The following is a 17,761-nucleotide window of genomic DNA, read 5'->3' as shown; positions in this document are numbered from 1 at the left end:
GCTGTTTGGGCTAATGTTGAGTCCAAATGGCATTCTTGTAAACTGATAGTGGCCTGTAGGTGTCGAAAAAGCTGTGTATTTTCTCGAATTTTTATCAAGTTTGATTTGATGAAACCCTGACATCAAATCCAATGTGCTGAAATATTTGGCTCTTCCTAACTGATCTAGTATCGTGTCTATGCGGGGTAAAGGGAATTTGTCTGGTAAAATTTTCTTGTTTAACTGCCGAAAATCCACTACTAAACGCCATTTCTTCTTGCCTTCAACTGATTTCTTTGGTACTAATAGTATCGGTGAATTATATGATGAAACAGAATGTTCTATAATGTTATTTTTCAACATCTTTTCTACCTGTGATTGCATTTCCTCTGTTTGTGAATGTATTTGTTTATAATTTGGTATATAAGAAGGAATATTATCTTTTAATGAAATTTCCTGGGTATAAAAATTGTTAGTAGAGACCGGTTCATCTTCTAAACAAAATATATCCGAGAATTTTGTGATAAGATTTTCTAACTCTTCTCTTGCTATTTGTGGAATATTTTCTATATGGATTTTGTTATGAATTTTCTGAATTCGTTCCTTAGATGTGTCCAGTTTCTTCTGTAATTGCTCATACTCTCTTAATGGTTCAACTTCTGGTGTATAAGATTTTATGTTAAAAGAAACATCTTTATCTGTGGTATTAATGAATTTGATATACTGATTACGTTTTGAGACTATTGTGTTTCCGCAAAATACCCCTGGTTGGATTTCTTGTGATAAGATGATTGAATCTTCTGTCAAGTTTGGTATACTTATTTTTCGAACTACTTCACTTCGTTTTGGTAAAATATAATTTCCATTTACATTGTCTTCTATTGGATGTGAAATCAATCCGTTATCAGATGAGAAGTATATCATCCAATTAACATAATCAACAATACATCTGTGCTTTATAAAGTCTTTTCCTAACAGTCCGTCAGAAAAAATGGATTCTACGTCTTCTATTATATGAAATTCGTGTATAATGGAATAATCGCCAAAGTGAATTGTTGTCATAGCAGTACCTAAAGTCTCTGATTCATGATCACTAGAGCTTATCAAGGTTAATTTTTTCGATGTATTGATTTTACAACCTGGTTTTAATTTACTAGCTTTAAGTACGGATACGGTTGCTCCGGTATCTATGATAAGTGTGCTATAGATTTCCTTTGTAATTTCTATTTTTACTTTAACAAAATTATCTGCATCAGGATTTATGGTTAGTATTGGGTATTTTCCGATGCTTGAGGTTGCCCTAAAAAATTATTCTGTTCTTCGGCTGTTACTGTGTTATGAATAGGCGCTCGATTATTTTGCAAATTGCTATTATTTCTCTGATTGGATTGTACGTACTGATTTCTGTTGGAATTATTTTGTCGATTTGCGTGCTGATTTCTAGTGTTGTTAGAGTTGTTATTTCTGTAGTTATTATTGTTTCGGTTATTGTTATGTCCATATCTTGCGGGTGGGAACCTGGGTGGGTTTTGTGTCTGATACCTATTATTATTATTTGTGAATCTATTGTAATTGTTCCTTCCCTGGTAGTTGTTACCATACCCTCTATTGTTCCTAGTAGCGTTTGAATATAAAATTTTTGTCTGTTCATTCTTTCCCTTTTTCGTTCTGTCTTCTAGTTCCAATTTTACTGCTTGTTCTATTGCTTCATGCAAGGTTTCAAATTTGCTTGATCTCATTATTATTTTGGTTTCGCCATCCTTAAGTCCATAACTCAATGCGCTAATTCCAGACTTAGTTGCTTTTTTCCTGGCTACTTCTGGTGTTATTTCTTCCGCTATGTATGCTTCTTCAAGTTGCTGCGTTAGTTTTTCTATAATGCTTCCGAAATCTTCTATTGTTCCTGTCTGTTTCGTATTATCCATTTTGGATACTACTATTTCTGGTGTTACCTTTATGCTGCATCTGTCTTGTAGTTTGTTAACTATATCTTCTATTGATTTTGGGGCTTCTCCTACAACAATTCGCGCTTTACCTGTCAGACGTTCTAATACTAGCTCTATTATTGTTTCCCTATTCTCCGGCTTCACTATTTTCTTTAATACATTTAAATTTGACACCACACCTTTTAAATCTTTCTCATTACCATCATACTTTGATATGAGAGAAGTGGTGATTTTAATTAGTTCTATAATGTCAGCCATTTTGTCAGATTTAGTTTCTATCGTTATGTCGAACTGGTTTTCTGATAATGTTGTATTTAACGAATCTGGATGTCTTTCGAAATGTATTTTAATGCACTTATTTATTTCGTAATATAGGTGTCTACTTTTTTTTAACTAAGGTTGTTAATATTTCGTCTTTAATGGATGATTCGTGCTTTCGTAGAAGCTCTTGTATTTCGTCATATAATTCCTTAGTGTTATTTCTTAGTGTGGTTAACGCGCAGAGCCTATAGCATTTGTTTAGCTGTCTAACCTGATCATACGTTCTATCTAGTATTTCTATTTTTTCTAACAGCTTTTGCATATTTATGCAGCTTCGTCCGTAAAAATTGCATGTGTACGGTACCTTTTTAAATACATTTGTTGTTGTTGCTGCTCACGGTGCTACGTTGTTCCCGGTGCTCGGTGAACTGCTGTCCGTTGGCCCAGGGATCTCTTCTTTCACCTGTCTGTCCGACAGTGAGCAACCGTCCATTCTTGCCTTATTCTTCTCGTCTTCCGCGTTGGGAACGGCTGTTCCAAACCATACCGCTGGTCACAGTGTTTTTACACGTTGAGGTAGGTTCTCATACGCGCATAATTGTTTTTCATAATCGCGGTCCATAGCTGCATTGGTGAACTTACGGTACTTTCCCACAGCCTTTACCTATTTTTGTGGGTCAAATAGCATATCACCTTTTTCGTATATCATTCATTCACTGTTCTCGATTCAATGTTTACGTTGCTACTTTGGTAGCGTAAGCACTTTTAAAGCGTGTTTTTGCGCTTGGTTACGAAGGTGTTTGTAACAAGTTTTCGCTATTTTAACAATGCACAGGGTGATTAGCAGCCCTAAAATAATGTTTAGTTTTAAATCCTGAGTCAGATGATATTCTGTATGAATATTCTGAGTTTGAACTATTGTGAGATCATGGTCTCCTTTTATATTTGTTTCAGGTTTTGCAGCCTTGCCTCCCATTTTGAAAATGATTGGTTTTCACTCGTAGTTCACTATTGTTGGTAATTAATCACTTTCCAAGCCATTTCAGAAGCACTTGCGATTTTTATAAAACGTTTCCACTTTGCACTTTTTGTCCGTGTTTGAGGTTTCATTCGTCACTTTTTTTTTGCACATCCGAAGATTACAGTTTAAAAGTCACGGTCGCCATGTAATGTGTTTGATGACTGTTACGGTTGCCATGTGGTATGTTTTGAACTCGCGTTGGTCAGGGTGGCCTTCGTCATCGTTTGCCGAATTAAGTAGAACTGAAGTGGATACTGTTTCGAAGCGGACGTTCGACACTTGATCGTCCAGGCGATCATAGAAACCTTTAGGAGGTTTCCCTTACTGGAAACGTTGGGGGTTGTGTTAATTTCTTGAGTGGTTATTTTATCCTTTTTTGTGTGTTGTGTGGTGTTGACAATTTGTGTTTATTAAGTGTGATGAGAATTGCGTGTGAATTGATTATAGACAGTATAGCATGTGCATGTGCATGCTACAGCGGTCTCATGGTACAGTCGTCAACCCGTACGACTTAATAACATGCCTGTCATTGATTCAAGCCCCAAATAGACCGTGCCGCCATACGTAGGACAGACTGTCATGCTATGGGGGGTAATCCAAAAGTCACTGAAAGCCATCCCCACAAGTGTTACTGGCAGGCCTTGACTGACAACGGTTGTTGAGCAACTGTGCAACATTTATTCGGCTCTACTCTTCCTGGCAGGCAGTTTTATATTACACGAATGTTAGGATTCCAACTCATTTATTTATTTATTTATTTATTTATTTATTTATTTATTACGATACAAATATCCGCCTCAGAGGGCTAAATATAGGGAAACTTACTGACTAAAACTTAAAATTAATGATAACAAACAAATACTTAATTCTAACTAGACAAACATATACTAGACAGCAAGCAATTTGTAACACAGCCAACACACGTAAAATGAAAGTATTAGGATGGGGAAACAAAAAGGGAGTCAAAGAACTGAAGAAAGAGGGGGCGAAGGGATTGAGGGGGAATATGAAAATCAAACACACCACATTTGTCTGAGCGATAATCAAAATGAAAGAAATGCTCACTGTTAATCGATCGTAATCTAGATTTCAGTTTTGCTACCAGAGAATGTATCCTGAACACGAATTATATTGCTCGCTATGCGAGATTTTCTTCGTTAATAGATGTAACAAGAGGTACTCGTTATGAGGAGTTCCACTGCAGTTGTAATGGAGACGCATGGTTGTTTATAGTGGAAAAAAAAAAATCAATCTTTAGTAGTTTTAAGAATGCATTTACAGATATCCTCATTGTTGTTTGGGCAGTTGCTTCTTTTCATAGCTTAATAAAACGAATTTTCAAAGCAATGAGCAGAAAACACAAAATCATCATTTGCATTGCAATTATAATAAATGTGAAATTATTTTTATTTCGCTGAATTTTGCCACATTCATGACGCTTTCGATTTTTTTATATGATGTTAAGCCAACATTCCTAAGAAGCGGGTCGCTATAGAAAATTCATTCAGTTTTTGGAAAAATAAAACTTAAATCCCCCACCTGCAACAGTCATAACATCCCGTTCGTTACTTTAGGGCAGGTCGTTTGTTTTGCAGACTAGCAACAGAGTTTAATTTATTTCATGCCTTTTAAAGTTAATTTTCCTGTCGTTTTCTTCCCGTAGTACCACGGAAGGTTGCAACGTTCTCGCCCCTGCCACCATTAATTACCATTAGATCAGACGCAGAAGGTCGCGTTCCAGCGAAGCTCGCAAAGCCTCAGGGACGGTTCCTTTTGGCATGCTGACGATTAGATGTGTGTTGTCGTGTTCCGTTTCCCAACCGTACCGCGGGGGGTTCAGCTGCCTCCGGTTCGTTTCCTTAGATTCGGCACCAATATCGAAACTTCTTAAATCCTATTCCACCTTTTTTTGCGATGAGATGAGTATTTGCTGCCCGTCCACCTGGGCAACAATCCTGCTTTGCTACATTAAATCACAAAAAATACACCCTCCGCCCGTGCGTCCGTCTCGCACGCAACAGGAACGCGTAGCGCCATCGTTCATTCTTCTTAATTGGATTATGGTTGTGAGCTGTTCCGACAAAATATCCCTTCTCAGCGCACCACTTCCCGTTCTTTGCGGGAACCATCAGCGATGTCGTGGTTGTTTTTCCTATGTCGTGTTTTTTCATGTTTCTCAGTCACGGTGGCAAATGGAGGGCAACTTTGGGAGAAAGGTATGAGTCGTTTTTTTTTTGTTGTTATTCTGCCTTTTTGTTTAACAGCTCTCGGCACAAACACGTATTTCAGGTGAAGCGGCACTACCCACCCATACAGGTGAGGGCAAAAGGAAAAAAAAAAAACAAAACAAAACGCAAATGAATGTACGTACGTTCCGTTTTCTTACTGTGCCAAAAGTAAAAGAAACTCGCCCGCAATTCCCTACGAGCAGCGGCAGAACATACCTTTGCCGACAGGTGCGGTCGGGGTAGGAGGAAGGCCAGTAATGGCGGTGCCTTCCGGCCCACGATGCCACAATCAACCTGACAAATGTTGATTATGTTTTAAATATTAGAACGAGCGCCGGTACGGTGTGAGGTGTAATGGTTTTGGAAATGGGGGTACAACGGGCGGTGTTTTGCGGCATCGCGGCATGTTGCTTTCGGAAGCCACCACCGCGACCCGAGTGATACGATGTGACGGTTTTGTAAATCAACTGAAATCGTGGTTCTTAAGGTGCTGGTGGATGTAAGGCGCGGAAACGTTTTGCCTGCGATGGTAATGCGTAAGCCAAGGTTTGAAGTGCTTGTATTTTTTGGTCCTTTTGCTTTGCTATATTTCGTCTGCTTGTTCTTGTTGCTTTCGATTCGTTCTGTTGTGCGTGTGTTTATGTGCGCTAGTGAAGTAACACGTGCCCAGCCTTCAGCGGGTTAATTAACATTTGAATATTTATAATTAAAACTTCCAGCCCCTGTTCAAGTGGCTGCGAGTGACATTCAGCTTGTTGGGATTTGGCTTTGCCTCAGATTGGATTGTAAGCTTGCGCATCTTTTGGCGTAAATGTAATAAGTTAATATTTTTGCAAAAGCTTCCCAATGGCACACGTACACATTTTGGATTTTTACTTGCACGATTCGATAGGAGGATTATAAAAAAAATTAATAAAATGAAGAGCTTTGATAGTGTGATATACTAGCATGCTTTTTAAATTAAAACCGTCGTAGCAATATTTTGTGTTGCTCGAAATTGTAGTATGGAGTTTCTTGACAATGTTATTATCTCTCTTGAAAGCTTTACCATTTATATTTATCTCAAAGTGTCAATGTGCTTTTGTTCTTTGTCGTTTACGGCTTTCTTGTGGTTTGGTGTCGGTAAAGGACATAGAAAGCATACACAATTGGCGAGCTACGGTTAGTGCACTCCCTTGGGGCAGGTTGAGATTCCGCATTAAGCAAGTGCAAACGGTGTCAGCGGTGGTGCGAACGCGCCCTGTTTGACAACGGCAAACGCGACAACCGATTGCAGCGGGGAACCACAAGATAACGAACCAGCTTCATGGCTATTTTGATTACATTTTATTATTATCTACGATAGCCATCGGGCCCGGGAATGAAAGCGTCATAATGGCAGTAGACAGAGACCGGCGTAGATCATCTCCCGGTACCGTTGCATGGTTGCCTAAAGCTGGCAAAAGAACCTGGCAGGGTGTGGGAATACAAACCTGCAGCATCCTGTAACCGCAGCAACCCCAAAGGTGAGAATCGAGCCGAAGCTGTGCGCGTTGAATGTACGTTTGTGAGTGTGACAGTAAGCTTGAGGAAATGGGAGGTTTTATGTTCGCTTGCACTGCAGCAGAAAGGAAAGTCAAGCGCCATTTTTTTTATTTCTTTCGCTTCGAGCACTACGAGGAAGATACGCCGTACGGGCAGTATTCTGCCAGCCGGGTAGCTGGCTGCCACCGGAGAAGCTTATCGTGGATGCCGCTAAGCCTGCCCGTGAGCCTGTGGATAATGATGTTGCTAGCTTTTGCCTCGAACTATCACGAACGTGGCATTCAGCCGCCAGTGTAATTTCCGAGCACGCTGATGCTGCGTTTTGTGATTTACATTTTGATCAACCGTTAGCAACGATACCGTGGTCAGATGCAACAATGTGACACTGGGGTTTGAATTTTCCCTTTTTCCAGCGCACTGGATGAAAGAGCCCGTCTGCACGCAATGGCTGTGGTTTGTGTTGGTTTAGTTATGGACGGGAGTTTCCAAGTTAATTTGACGTCGCTCGCGTTTGCGCTGATGGTGGTCGCAGTTGATAAAGCAAGATTATCTACTAACTGCTGGCAATGACGGGATATTAATTCTGATCCATCCGAAGCATAACCCCAGAAAGCTCAAGGCAGTACGCGAATGTTTGGGGAGTTTTTTCATGGATGTTCAATTTTAAATTATTTATGTTGCAAAAGAGATATCATACATAATGCAATTGTAAAGAAAAGCAATTTCCTTATTTCTCTCTTTTTGTTTTCTTTTCAGATTGAAGTTGCTGGCGATAGGAAGTGACCGTGGCGAATAATTGCAAAATAATCGTGCAAAATGATGAATTGAAAGCAAGTGATGTACACCTAATGTGTCCATGCTGCTGCAAATGATGGTCGGGTAAAACGAGCAGCATCCGAATCGAAGTGTGTGCCATTGTAGTGCGCACCCTTTTTTTATTTCCTAGAACAGCACTAGCCACTACAGCGCCCCGCCCAAATTCCCTATAACCTTTTCATAATCCTCTGCACGATCCTCTGCTCTCGCTTCCCGTTTGCTCTCCATCGCGCAATTGTTGTGCTGGGTGCGTGCTTTTCCCAGCTGTGTGGGTAGTGACGGGTGCGTGTGTGTGTGTGTGTGTGTGTGGTAAGTAAAAGAAATCAGCCAGCGTTTATGAGCGCGCTAAGTGTTCGCGACCGAGTAAACAACTGCCCATCGCTACTCCGCCGCAAACGGTGTTGCTGCTGTCAGCCGTCCGTCGACCCGACCGCAGTCACCAGCTAGGACCTGCGAGGTGCACAAAATGGCGGCACAGTCACTGCGGCCATGCTACGCCATCGCTAACCAGAGCCATCGAAGGCAGCAGCAGCAATCTGTTCACAGCCGGGCTCAACCTAGCAGCAGTATGGCGGGCGGCAGGTGGATGCAGGTCGCCCTGGTGGCACTGGTAGTAGCGGTCGCCCTGCACCACCACGGTGTTGGCGCGTCGCCGAACGCAACCGTCGCTAATGGAAGCGTTAATGGGAAGCTTTCGGAGCGGCACAGTTACAACGCGAGCCCTAGCGATGATCTAATTACGCCGGATGAGATCAACGCCGGGCTGCTCGAGTACTTTGCCGGCCCGCTGCCGCTGGCGGCGATGGAGGCGGCCAAACCGAAGCGTGCCAATGCGCGCCCGGCCGCCATCTACATGAACGAGTTCGCCGTCTACATTCCGCGGGGCGCGGACGTTGCCGACTCCATCGCCCACAAGTACGGATTCAGCAACATGGGACAGGTAAGGCTGGGGCACCGGTTTGCAAATATCCTTGTCAGGGCGAGGGGGGGTTAAATGTCAGGCAAAATGTCAGCTCAAAATGACCGGGCGCGCGCGCTCGCACGCTCGCCAGAAAATGATCATGCGACAATGATGCGGATGTGACAAAATTACAACACCATTAGACACCTATTATTGGCAGCAATTTCAGGCGTGGGGAAGGGCATGGGATGATTTGGGGGAATGCATTTTGCTGCATAGTTGTGCAGCGTGGGGTAGAGCAGGCAATATTTCCGCAGTGTGCGATGTATGAGGCCATTTTATACGTTAGTTTATGGAGCCATGATTTGTTAACCCTCTTAGCAGTGTCACCGCCACGCCACACTGGCACAACAGCACAGGACGAGCTCCCGGTTTCGGTCTGGCAGGCAAATGAATATTAAAATGTATAATCATAAACCGTTTAGGAGCGGGCTAATCGTTTAATAGGATTTTGATTGAGCGAGTGAACATGGTCCCATCCCGTGTCGTGCCTGTTCCGTCCGCGCTGTGCACAGGACCGCGGACCGCGGAACATCAACAAACAAAATCAACATTTCCGAGGACCGAGCGATTTGTAGCTGTCAGTATTTTGATTCCCTTTCGGACGGGGAAGTAACCCCCAAAAAAACGATAAATCAATGTTCGGGCAGTAAAAGGGCACACCCCGCGCTATCATCACTTCCAAGGTTGGCTGATAAATTGATACAGATTTATCATTTATTTAGATTGAATCTGATTTGTGCGGTTTTTTTTGGTGACGTGGAATATGAAATGATGTAGAACGCAGCCTCACTGGTATGCATTCAATTTAGGCGCTGTTCAGAATGGTTTTAAGATATCGATTTTGGTCTGGGTCTTTTGAAAGTTCACCGTGACAAATCACACTCTTGTTGATAATTCTTCCCAGTAGGGCACGTTTGGGCTATTATTAAAAGACCTCTCAGTTGCGTTGTGCTTCATGCGCTTCATGCAATATGTATTTGAAGTTGTTCGATGCTGGATTAACAGGTCCGGTACGGTCTTTTTCGTTAATCTCCTGGGAGCAACCCTTGCCAACCAGGAACTGCTCCGGAAAACGTGGCTTCTCTGTACGGCACTGCCAGTTGGTTGGACGAATATAGAATGTTGGTTTGTTTATTCGCCGCCAGGAAGCTCGGTACGTCGCGCCCACTGGCCGTCGGTGTGTACCAACCATTCTTGGCACGTACTTCAATTTGTCAGCATCGTTGAACGCTTTCACACTTTGGGCAGACTTGGGGGGGTGTTTTCTGACAAATTTGAATGGTACATTTGGTTTTTGCGGTTGAGTTTGGCCACTGGTGGAATATGTTTTCTGAAATTCAATTTGATTACAAATATATTTTTGAAATGAAAAACATCTTATTTGACACGGACATGTGGTTTCACTTCCTAACGCTGTCCAGATCAGTATATCATATTCCTAACTAGTAATAGAAATGTGTAACTTTAAAAACAAAATAATTTAAACTACGAGATTTCTTAAAGAATTCTTTTGGTTGGTTTGTTCTAATAGATGCATATCCATTATTATTTTTTGTGCATCATTATCATTAAGCTCTAACATTCCATCGAACACGTTTTGTAATGCCCGGACGCCACAAGTAGGTGGGCCATAGATACGACACCAAATGATGGGCTTGCAGTGGTGGTAAAACCAAATTAGCATAATTTTTGCATATCTAATCCAGTCAGATCAAACAAAAGCTACCTTACTTAATTAGTGACAAATTAGTACTGCCTCGGGGTTCCATTTTTACCCGTCCGGAGGCAGACGAACGAGAAATCAGGCGGCAGCCGCGACGCACTGACGACCACAGCATGTCTTCTTTCTCGCTAATACCAGCCAGGCCGAGATAGTAGTGTGCTTTTCCGTCGAAAAGAAAGGACTGTTGTCCATAAAAGTTTGCTCTTGGTGTAAAAAACAGCAACGATCCCACCAAATTTCCGCTGGAGTTTATCGTGAAAAACAGTCAAAAAAGAACAACTCAAAAAGGATCTGATCAAAATTCGACTTCTCGTTTGAGACGACAAGGAGAATCTCCGAAATCAGCTAGTCACCATGTCTCGTTGGGCGCTCAGCTTATCTCGCTGCTGTAAGATGAATAGCAAATCAGCATAAATATGCCACGATGATGGAATTAAAATCCATCGCTATTCAATCGTATGCCCTTTGTTTGTCCCGAACCGTTCAAAGGATTTGCCCTTTTTCCACTGCCATGAATGTTGAATCGTAACGCCGTATTGAATCTCATTTGAATGCAAAATCGATTGACTGCTAATTACGGATCCTTTCCAAACAAAAAGGTTAAGAGCGTGGATTGTGGGGACGAAAATGAGGATGGTGAAAATATACGAATCCGTAGATGAAATTTTTCGGAACGATTCAAAATAAAGGCAGAACACAAATGAAAAGACAGTTGCTGAAAACTCTCGGAGGACAATCTAGCCGCGCGTTTCTAGCCCCTCTGCTTAGTAACCTTCACGACTGTTATGGCGATGGAGTGAGCTGTGATCCAAACATGTTCTTCCCTGGCTTGACGGGGATTCAGTTTCGGTGTTCTACATCCCGCAAGCATCTCCGTCACCGAAACAATGGGGTTGGTGATGGGCGGAAAAACTTGTGCCATACCAATTAAACCGTTTTACGGAACCGGATACCGCACCAGCATTTCCTGGCCAGGCTTCCGTTTCTGCGAACACGAATTGTTCCCACTGCTTCGTGCTTCTGGGGTGTAGCAGTCGGTGAGTCTGACACTGGGAGGCTGGTTAACTCACTCGAGCGAGGAAAACTCGACTCCTTGAGACACTTTCTTTAGCGTTACTTCATCACTAGCTTGGTGAAGTTGGCGGTAAAGCTCCTTCGCAGACATTTTATGAAGTTGAAGTTATTTTGGCGAAGCTACTTCGAGTAGAATTGATTCCAAGGCATTGTCTTTCTGAAGATCATTTCTAGATATTACTTCATTGGTTTTTTTTTGCAGTTCTGTTCAGGTATTGTTGTGTATCATTTTTACTGTCCATCCACTAGTCTTGTTTGAACGAATTATAGAGTTTTACAACTGGAAGGTGCTTCACGCCCCAGAACCGCAACACAATTTTGATTCCTCCAATCCTCTTTTAACCGCCTTAGAATCGTGCAAGTGAATAATAAACAAGATGGCAGATTACACTCGTGCTATTAAAGCTCTTCAGGCGCACTCAAGGTGCTTTGCATGTGACCGCTCCCGGCCTTTGAAAGGCTGGCTGATTATTTATGTTTATTAGACCATTCCATAAAACGCCCTTCGCATAATCTTTTCATAAACTTAGGTCAAAACTGACTGACTCAATGGGGGGTCGAAAGAGGGTCCGAAATGGGACGGGCAGGGCTTTTGTGCTGGACGAGGTTGTAAAAATCAAACTTACCCCGGCCGCGCACTGGTCGGTGTTGGAAGACACATAACAACCTTCGCACAAACCCGGTTCGGTGATCGGTCGGAGCATGCCTAAGTACCGCATCTAAACACGTTAAACGAAGCAATACAGGTCGGTAAGTAAATTCATCACACCCACGGTTGCCCGGTCCCTTCGCTCCGCCTAGTGGCGGAGTGTGCATAAATGGCGCCGTTACCGTTTAACCCTTACGAACCCACTAAAAATGCCATCCCGTTTTCGACCCGGCAGCGACAAACGAGCGCTAGTATACGAGCACCCATTACCATCATAACTAAAAAAGCGAACTGTTCTCGTTGGGCTGCTCCCCGGTGGCGGAACCGAGACTTGACGTTTCCGGTGCCGATCCTGCTGTCGTTTCCTCGACCTCTGCCGAACGGAAGTTGTGCTACGATGGCACTTTGACGATGCTTGTGTACGTACGTGTTCCGTGTGGGTGTTTTTTTAATATTTTGCACCGCCTACACTTACACGCACACACATACAAGACGACGGTGTCTTGGCGTTCCGGTCGCAGCAGAACTGTGCGCCACTTCCGGTAGTATGTATGTGTGCGTGTGCATGTGCTAGCGATGAGCGAATATGTTTGGTACGTTACGTGACTGGAACGGCACACTAAAAACAGGCAAATAAATTTATTCAAATTAGAGTCACTTTTCGGCACGCCAGGGGCTTCCTTATGTCCTGCCGTTCGGGCTGAAACGTGTGATATAAGTTGAAAATTGTTCGATCATATGCTCTGGAGTGCTTCCGTCGAAACATCCCGGTTTACGTTTGTGGCAGTCTTGTGAAAAGAGATCTCTCTTCGGCGCTGTACATTCCGTGCCGAATGTGGCATCAAATTAGCACCCTTTTGGGTGACCTGACAAGATCGGTACGGTGTGTTGATTGGCCTGTTTAGTTCCTGTGCCGTCTTTGAGAATGCCTTTGCCTTGTAGTTTGAAGTATTGTTCAAACTTCTATCATGGTTCGTTTTGGGTGCGATAAACTATTATTTTTAATCTATCCTTACTAAACTCTTGCAATCCTCTCTGTATCTCTCTACGTGAAACCAGCAACAGCTTGGGAAAAGATAGCAACAACAATATAGGCTAATTTAAAATACATATAGACATACCAAACGACCCATGTATGGGTTTGCTCTGGTTTCTTGTTCCATTGGGGAATGTGTATAAAATTGTTTGGCTCAAATGTCTTTAATTTAACGTAGTCCCTTCGTAAGTACAGTTTCTTTGTAGCACGACCGTGTATGTGTCTTTTCATATAATGCCAAAGATTGTGTGTCCTGTCCGTTGCAGGGATTGGTTAATAATCGCCAAGGTATGCATAGTATATTCAAACTCAAAGCTGGGCTGATGAGAAACGAACAAATTTCCATAACATGTATTTACGCTTTTAAATATCTCATAACACAGTTGAAAGCATTTTCTAATTATAATATAATTTTAATAGCATTGGCAGAAGAAGAAGGAAAAAACATGTATAAAACACATTCAAACAATAGTGTCGATTATCTGATTCAAACGGAAATGTGTCAAACAAAATCTCGCTACACGAACTGAAACGAAATCGGTATTATACAAGCTTGTTAGAGACTTCTTTCGTTGACTCGAGACATTGCTACCAAATTGATCTGAAATGGATTTGTTTGTCAAAACAAACTGCAACGCGTAACGCAGGAAGTATCGCACCAATTTATAATTATTTCTACGTGTGGCATATTATTGTTCTTTAAATGTGTTAGGCAATGTCATGAAAAGTAGCGCTTGTGGTATGATTTTCTAATTTCTGTGTATTTTGTAATTCCCACCTTTTTTGTAGTGAATAATTACAAAAAATCCCTTTTGAATTTAATTACATGCAATTCATGTGGTTTAAATATATGTATTTAGTAGTTAAACCGTAAAACAAACCGCTTTCCGTAGCTTTAACCTGACGGAAAGCTGTTTGACAAAAAACGGTCTCCGTTTGAGTCAGGTAATGCAAATGACCTTCGTTCAGTTCGATATATCAAACCAGAGACAAATCGAGTTCTCTAACACGGATCATAATAGAAAATGAGCATTTTTGATACTTTTTCTCAAGCAGTTGAGTCACATAATCGGCACTAATATGTCCAACATTGTGAGATTTCCCAATCGAGGTTTTGTTAGTAAACGTTGTGGAAAATCTCATTTCAACCCTATGCTTCCTGTCTTAATACCGTTGTGTGCCCGTGGCGCTAGCTGCGCTTTGTCGGTATCGATCCTGCTGCAAGTGCCTTTCATAGCCGCAAAACCTGCAGCACACGGTAAACGCTTACTTATACCCCTACGAGCATGCGAGTGCTGTTTGAAGTACGTAAGCTTACCGCTTGGAATGGTTTAAAGTATTTTGTTGTAAAAAAGCAGAATTGCTCCTCTCTGTGTTTTTTTTCTTTCCTTTTATGGTTGCTACGCTGTCGCTTGCAATGTTTCCTGGTGCGCATTCGTTGGAGATATTTGCCGAGATTTAAAGCATAGTTATCGTGTGGTTTTAAAATATCCGATTTTTGTTGGAAAATCGCCACGCTATATAGCGGCAGCGATGGTATGTTGTCGATTATGAAGCGGTAGCACCAAAAAAAAAGGGAGCAGGAAAATAATATCCTCTTGTCCCGACGTTATCTTTTACTTTGGAATTTTTATGCGAACCGCATTTACGCAAAAATGTACCTTCGAATTGTTAGTTTTTTTTAGGCATTGTGCAACGTTACTTTCTGTATGCGGGTGAGTCCTGTTGAGTGCAAATAAGCTGAGCAAAATCGGGCAGAACTGGATAAGGGTGTTTGGCATTATAATATGAAATTTTGGAAATAGTACAACTTATGATAGTAATATTGTTTAATGGAAGGTGACACGTGTTTCATGATTTACGTTCATTTGATTGGTGACCGAGTTTCAACATTATGTTCCACTCCACACATATTTTTGTCATTCCACAAAAATAAAAACAAATCATTCAATAGACTTCTTTCTTAAGTAATTATTCAACTAATCATTTCTATCAATGCGAAGGACTGTCTTATTGGCCTAATTCACCAGGAGGAATGTTAAAATTTTGACTTGGTTAATAGGGCGTTTTTATTTACCGTTCGGTTGTCTTTAAACTAGTTTAAACCGGTGTTGCACAACTTTCAAGGAACGTTCTTTACTGCTCCTACGCTGCAAACAGCTTCCTCATAGCCACACAGCAGTATTCACTGCACTTGATCGAAACGGCGCTCTCTCAAGCTTTAGGCAAGCAATATTGTTATGTTGGGGAAGCGTACCGACCAAACTTTTCCGGTATTAGATCTGTTGATTACGGAACACCAACGTGGCGAGCTGCAGTTTCGGTTCCTCCCTCGTGGCTAGGGATTAATAACTTACCAGTAAACTTGTGCATGGCATATGTGTGCTAGCTTTAGTAAATGATGGTTCTGCCGCCAGGCATTGGCCAAACTCTGAGAGATAATTTATGTATTGCAACCATAGAAAGTAGAACAGATTTCCCTGAGAGGTTACGATAATTGGGACAGTTGGAAGGTTGCGAATGAGGTAGATGGAACTGGACATTAAAGAATAAACAGGAAATGCTAAAGTAGCTTCTCGTACTCGTAAACTCTTCTGCAAGCACTTTACCAACAAAGTTTTAGTTTAAAGAAGTTGTAGCTTGCGGGCAAATGAGGCAGTATATTAGTTATGTGGAATGTAAAGCCTGGAGACAGCAACATAATACCTGACATATGCAAATATGCACACAAACCGTACCTCCCGGTAAAGATTTAGCTTCTCCACAGTAGCGACCCACAGCAAGTACACTTACAAAACTGCATTCTTCGTTATAATGGCATTGTGTAACGTACTAGGAAGTTACGCCCTCAGCCCTCAGGCTTTGTTCCAGCAGCAGCAAATCTCGATCAGACCCGTCCTTGCACACTCACTCACTTGCATGTAAAGCGGCAAGATAGAATGTGCCAAGATGGGAGATTCGTTTGCACTCCAGCGTGTCGTAATGGCGCATAAAACGGACACGGTCATCAATCAATCGCTTTATGGTCGATAATGGCTTCGAGTTGGTACTGCCATTGGAAGCCACCATCGTAACAGAGTTCCGCGGGCAAAACTGCTGCCTGCTGACGCGAAGCATTTGAGCCTTGGAAAGGATGTTGGGGCGTTTTGGTGACAGGACGTCTAAAGAGGACTCTTCTTTACATGGTGGACAAAAAAGTCCTAAAATTGGAGCACGTAATATCGGCACACTAAAAGACTACTACAGGCGTGTCGCAAAAGTATGTAGCGCGACAGACAGCCAGAGTAATGAAACATATTGTCATCAGGGTAGCACTTTCATCCTGCGGACCTGGCCGAATATCAGAGCAGTCAGCTGAACGTCGGATAAAACAATCTACACTGTTGTCGGGGCAGATTTTCTGAAGTCTTAGCTTCCTGGAATAGGTAGCCTTCTAGATACAGAACCAGTTTATAAGTGTATATTGCACGTCGGTTCTAATCAAAGGCGCTACTCTTGCTCGTGCAGGCGCAGGTCGACATAAAACAAAGTAATTGTATTTTGCAGCTGCTTCGATTTATTCGGCAGCAATCGGCGCTTTATCACAAAAGGTTTCGTGTATTTTTTTTTCCCCAGAATCTATTTTTGCCTAGTCAGCCTTGCGCGCCATGGATTGATGGGGAGCGAGTTTCGTGTTTCGTTTTCGGGATGAAACAAAGCAGTAAAAAAAGTGCAAGCCCAAAACCCAAATTCATCCATCCGTTGTTATTGCTTCCGTGTAGGGCGGAACCACTCACACACACACGCATACACTAGCAACATCATAAGAAACTAAGAATAATGCCCTGTGAAGCGACCCTGTGAAACGGAAGTTGTGTGCCTAGGTCCGGTACGGTCGGCAAGAACTACCGTGGCAAGGGAAATTATGATCGATACATGGCACAAAATTAATAGTCTGCGACTACACCGTCATCATCACCCGCGAATAGCAACGTTGCTTGCCAAATCCCCACACACACACACACATACACGTACTGTTCGGGCGAGGTCACCATAGTTCGATTTACGGCACGCGGACACGCTCCTCGAGAAGATGACGGTGCTTTTCCTGTATTTTGCGAAAATGTTCGCCCTAGTCTCGTGAACACTTTTTCCAAAAAAAAAATCTCATAACGCCCCGCTAGCGGAGACCGCAGGCTATAGATTAAGGGGAGGTGAACGCCACCCTTTGCTGTGTATTGTTTAAACATGGTGGCTTCTTCAGGCGACGTAGCAAAACCTCCGCGTCTGCTCAGCATCCTTCTCTTCGGGTTTCGGGGCAGATCAGTGCTTGGCTTTTGAACTACCGATCGCGGACCATAAGCTGTGCTGGTGATCGGTGCTCGGTTTTATTTTGCAGCATTTTACCTATTTTTTCATAAACTGTTTTTTTTTTTGTCCAAAAGCTCCACCACTCGCTTGCGTCACTTGCACCGTTGCAAATTATAGCGCGCTTCGTTATAAACTAAGCGCAGTTTTTTTGTTGTTGCTGTTGCTGCTCCTTCTAGCGCCCCGTCCATCG

The 17,761-nt window shown here is 42.4% G+C and overlaps 1 protein-coding gene across 7 annotated transcripts in view; it reads left to right on the top strand.

The window, feature by feature from the left end:
- Positions 1-17,761, top strand: part of LOC120953706 (furin-like protease 2) — a 197,862-nt gene that overhangs the window by 91,497 nt on the left and 88,604 nt on the right. For all 7 annotated transcript variants that reach the window (XM_040373883.2, XM_040373881.2, XM_040373884.2 and 4 more), the window contains one exon: positions 7,716-8,715. In XM_040373883.2, coding sequence (XP_040229817.2) covers positions 8,242-8,715 — 474 coding nt within the window. In that variant the 5' untranslated portion in view covers positions 7,716-8,241. The remainder of the gene's footprint in view (positions 1-7,715; positions 8,716-17,761) is intronic.

Source organism: Anopheles coluzzii, chromosome 2 (genome assembly GCF_943734685.1).
Source record: "Anopheles coluzzii chromosome 2, AcolN3, whole genome shotgun sequence".
NCBI lineage: Eukaryota > Metazoa > Arthropoda > Insecta > Diptera > Culicidae > Anopheles > Anopheles coluzzii.
This window is presented reverse-complemented; position numbering and strand designations above follow the sequence as displayed.